Source organism: Vigna unguiculata, chromosome 2 (genome assembly GCF_037176805.1).
Source record: "Vigna unguiculata cultivar grain cowpea cultivar isolate G323 ecotype 2 chromosome 2, ASM3717680v1, whole genome shotgun sequence".
NCBI lineage: Eukaryota > Viridiplantae > Streptophyta > Magnoliopsida > Fabales > Fabaceae > Vigna > Vigna unguiculata.
Window position 1 is genome coordinate 18140884 of NC_140793.1, and position 4357 is coordinate 18145240.

At 30.4% G+C, this 4357-nt stretch overlaps 1 protein-coding gene across 3 annotated transcripts; it reads left to right on the forward strand.

The window, feature by feature from the left end:
• The first annotated feature begins 314 nt into the window (after window positions 1–314).
• On the forward strand, window positions 315–4070 carry LOC114173917 (putative mannitol dehydrogenase). 3 transcript variants are annotated; one of them, XM_028058591.2, is made up of 6 exons: window positions 315–459; window positions 540–648; window positions 1402–1515; window positions 2083–2596; window positions 2828–2981; window positions 3726–4070. In XM_028058591.2, exons 2-6 carry the CDS (start codon window positions 551–553, stop codon window positions 3944–3946), a joined length of 1101 nt encoding a protein of 366 aa, XP_027914392.1. In that variant the 5' UTR covers window positions 315–459; window positions 540–550; the 3' UTR covers window positions 3947–4070. The 3 variants fall into 3 exon arrangements, with proteins under 3 accessions (XP_027914392.1, XP_027914391.1, XP_027914393.1); XM_028058590.2 differs by having other exon boundaries at window positions 362–648; XM_028058592.2 differs by lacking the exons at window positions 315–459; window positions 540–648 and having other exon boundaries at window positions 1913–2596.
• Window positions 4071–4357: the final 287 nt, after the last annotated feature.

Consider the following 4357-nt stretch of genomic DNA (forward strand, 5'->3'; position numbering starts at 1 on the left):
TTAATTAAATAAAACTTTTAGAAATATAATTTACAATACTTAAAACATATACAATCAAAATAAAATTTGGAATAGTAACTACATATATTTTTAAAAGAATAATCCAATTGCAAGTATTCAAGGATTCAATGCATAATTCAATCGGTTACATTGTCAACGGATTATTGCAAATCATTGGGCTTGACAACTCTAGTATTCGTTAATTAATAGCATTTCTTTTTATCGGCAATCGTTAATTAATAGCATTAGAGAAGCATAATATTTTGTTGTAGCAGATTCCAATTAGTTTTTCTTATGATAGCAAGGTTCTCATAATTTATTTACTGAATAATGAATGCTTAACAACAAATGGAATAGGTCATCAGATACGTCAATGCAGCAAACAGCAGACAGCAGAAGGACCCATTCTCCAGCTTAAAAATAGCATTACATGGCGGCTTTCATCATAAGACACTTCAGGTTCCATTCTCCAACATAAACACAATTTTGTTGTTCCTGTCGTTGACTTTTGTTGGAGTTGCTTTGTTTTTGAGTTGCAGATTTGATTGAAATGGCAGTAGAATATGAAGTTGAGCATCCAAGGAAGGCTTATGGATGGGCAGCAAGGGATGCCTCTGGTGTTCTCTCCCCATTTTTCTTCTCCAGAAGGTTATTCATTCTCCTCTCAGATAGGGTTTGACTTTTTTTTTTCTTTTATTGATATTGAATTTTCAGTAAAATTTTTCACCCTGTAAAAGAAGATGAGAACCTAATATTACGAAGAATTAAAAGAAAAGATAGTAAATAAAAGTATATAGGAGAATAAAAAACATTAAAATAAGCAGCTAAAGTTTATCCAAGTCTCTCACGCAGGAAGTATTATTACATACTAGAAGCAATTGGTATAGCTTCCTTGGTATATTTTTTATTTAATAAAAATTAAATTATTTTTTCCCATAAACATCAGAACTTTCTATAGTAAAAAGGGTAATTAATGTTAGCAGAAAATTTATATCGGCATAAATAATTGAAATCTACTATCAATATGTTTGAATTTGGTAACATTTTACGATTTATATTAATAATTTTGTCACACAAAGGTTATATTAATGGAGACATTCCTAATGCTAGCCTTTTTTTATTCAATGATAGATGACCTTCTTTCTTCATTCCCTTTCCTTTTTCTGTTTTTTTTTATAATGTAACCTTACTTCATTTTTATGTTGTGAAATTTGGAGCCAAAAATTTATTTGGTATAAAGTTTACCAAATTTAAATTCTCAATTTAGCAATTTGATAGTTCTAAATATTTTAGAAGTGGTGTAAATAAGGAGTTTTTGTTTATAATATTATAATGTGAATGAATAATTAGTTTAAACAAAATTAGGCTGCCTAAAATGTTTTTTTTTTTTTTGGAAATCAGGAAAACAGGTGTGAAAGATGTAACGTTCAAGGTTTTGTATTGTGGAATATGTCATTCTGACCTTCACAAGTTGAAGAATGAATGGAGTGATTCCATTTATCCACTTGTTCCTGGGTATGATCTCTACTTTCTTTTTAATAATGTTTGGGTCTTCTTTTACCTTGCTTCTCTTGCAAAGTTTATAAGTAGGTAAGAAACAAGTATGATATAAATAGAGAATGGATATTTTTTTTTATGCAAAGAAAAGAAGAGAATGATATAAATAAAAAAACATTATCTTAAAAACAAAATTTATGATTAGCTCAACTTTACGAAATGTTTACAAAATGATGAGTGATATTAATAAGTGATCTGATAATGACATAATGATGAGTGATGCAATTAAACCAACAAATAATAAATTTTGTTAGAATAGATTTCAAACGATTATGATACCATTTTAATCGACTTTTAAAATGAGGTTTAGATCTATTTATATACAATAAGTTTGCTTTATCTTTTATCCATGTAGATTTCCAACAAATTATGTAAATAATTAGCGAGAGGTTACAATGTAAAAGGAGATTTTCAACACAAGTTGAGGGAGGCTACTAGGCATCTTACATTTTGTGCTTCTTTCATCTCAAATTTTCATGATAAAAGCCTTTGTTTGAGTTAATGATGATGGATGATGGATTACAGACGTGAGATTGTTGGAGAAGTGACAGAGGTGGGAAGCAAAGTGGAAAAGTTTAAGGTTGGAGACAAGGTGGCCGTGGGATGCTTGGTTGGGTCTTGTTCCTCATGCCAAAACTGTGTCAACAATCTTGAGAATTACTGCCAGCAAGGGATTCCCACATATGGTGGGAAGTATGTGGATGGAAGCATCACGTATGGGGGATTCTCTGACTTCATGGTTGCAGATGAACACTTTGTTGTCAACATTCCAAATGGCCTACCACTTGATGCTGCTGCTCCTCTCCTCTGTGCAGGGATCACAGTGTATAGTCCTTTGAGATATTTTGGCATTGACAAACCTGGTATGCACCTGGGAGTGGTTGGCCTTGGTGGATTGGGTCATTTGGCTGTCAAGTTTGCAAAGGCCCTTGGCTTGAAGGTCACTGTCATTAGTACCTCTCCTAATAAGAAACAAGAAGCCATTCAACATCTTGGAGCAGATTCCTTTGTGCTCAGTACAGACCAAGATCAAATGAAGGTGCCTTATTTTTTTTTTTTCTTTCATACCATGATTTCCAAATTATGAATTGAGATCAAATAATGGTATACTCATTGTTTTTATTTTTATAGGACCATTTCTAATTTATTTTCTAGAATTAAGTTAGATGTCATCTTGTTTGACTCTTCTATTAACCAAATAAGGCTGATAATTAATGTTGAGTTAGAAATCATAATGATTTAATTTTCTTACTTGTAATTGTGTATGTAGGCTGCAATGTGCACCTTGGATGGTATAATTGACACTGTTTATGCAGTTCATCCTCTCATGCCCTTAATTGATCTGTTGAAGTCTCACGGGAAGTTAGTGACGGTTGGGGTGCCACTAAAGCCTGTGGAGTTGCTACTCCCGTCTTTGGTTTTAGGTAAGAATGCAAATGTATATAACATTGATGGAATTATGGTTTACTTAAGTTTAAAGGTTACAGTAAATTTAGTTGATTTTAATTAAATTTTATTAATTTTTTATTGATTATTTAAATTTTTTATAGTTTTCAATTGAATTCTCACCATTTAACCTTTTTGTTAATTGAGTGACAACCATTATTTTGTTCGTTACCTTGGCTATTTGTTCTTTAGATGTTAGGAATTGTAAGGTTTTATGGTTAATACGAGTGGAGATTGCAATTAATGTAAAAAAATAAGGAACTTTTATTATTTTGATTGAAAACGTTTATCATGGTGGTGGAGACCATCCAATGATTATTGTTGAGGATGACGTAAAAGTCAATAAGAAGCATGATAATTTCCTTAACCAACACATTTTCAATAAGTAATAAAAGTCACCACACTTGACATGCATCACAACATCATTATTATATAATTACAAAACTTCATATTTTATATCAAGATAACAAATAAATTACATGATATATCGAGCCACTAAATTAACTTAAATAACAAATTCTCAATCGAAAAATATAAATATTTTAAATATTCAATAAACAGAAAATTTAATAAAAACTCAACACAAAATATATAAATGTATCATGTTCTCTAAACTTTATTAAATCCAAGATTTTTATCTATAAGATTTTAAATTAATATATGACATTGGATATTAATTTCTTTAATACCAGATTGTAAAGCTTGTAATTCCATATTGGCAGGAAGAAGAAGTGTAGCGGGTAGTTACTTTGGAGGAATAAAGGAGACACAAGAAATGATGGATTTCGCTGCAGAACACAATGTTAGACCTGAAATTGAGATAATTCCTATGGATTATGTTAACACAGCAATGGAGCGTCTACTCAAAGCCGATGTTAAGTATCGATTTGTTATTGACGTTGGGAACACATTGAAGTCTTACCCTTCTACTACTTTGGAGTGATTCACGTTCAATTATAAAACACAGAGTGACAACTATATTTCAAATTCCTTGTGTGATTTGGCACATATATTTTATTTTCAATATAATTGCGGAACTAATCAATTGTTGGACTTTATTTTTTCTATTACACTATTTTATTTTAACAACTTCAAATTTAATACTTATATTAAATTTAATTTTATAGTTTTTAAATAAAATATTTTAAATTTGAAATTCAAAAGAACACGTAGGATGTACACCTTATTGAAAGAAATTCATTTACTATATCCATTAGGGGTGGGCATGGATTGGATTTTTAATGATCCAATCCACGTCCATTTTAGATCCAAATAATTAGATTAGATTTTCGACCCAAATCCATTTTTTTAGCAAAAGTAGTTTGGATTTTTTTAAAATCCAGATCCAAATATT

Bases quoted from the DNA above. Each gene is read 5' to 3' on its own strand.
- LOC114173917 (XM_028058591.2), top strand. From the start codon at position 551: ATGGCAGTAGAATATGAAGTTGAGCATCCAAGGAAGGCTTATGGATGG. The intron at 1,516-2,082 runs GTATGATCTCTA...GATGGATTACAG, and splicing joins ATTTATCCACTTGTTCCTGG to ACGTGAGATTGTTGGAGAAG. The intron at 2,982-3,725 runs GTAAGAATGCAA...CCATATTGGCAG, and splicing joins ACTCCCGTCTTTGGTTTTAG to GAAGAAGAAGTGTAGCGGGT.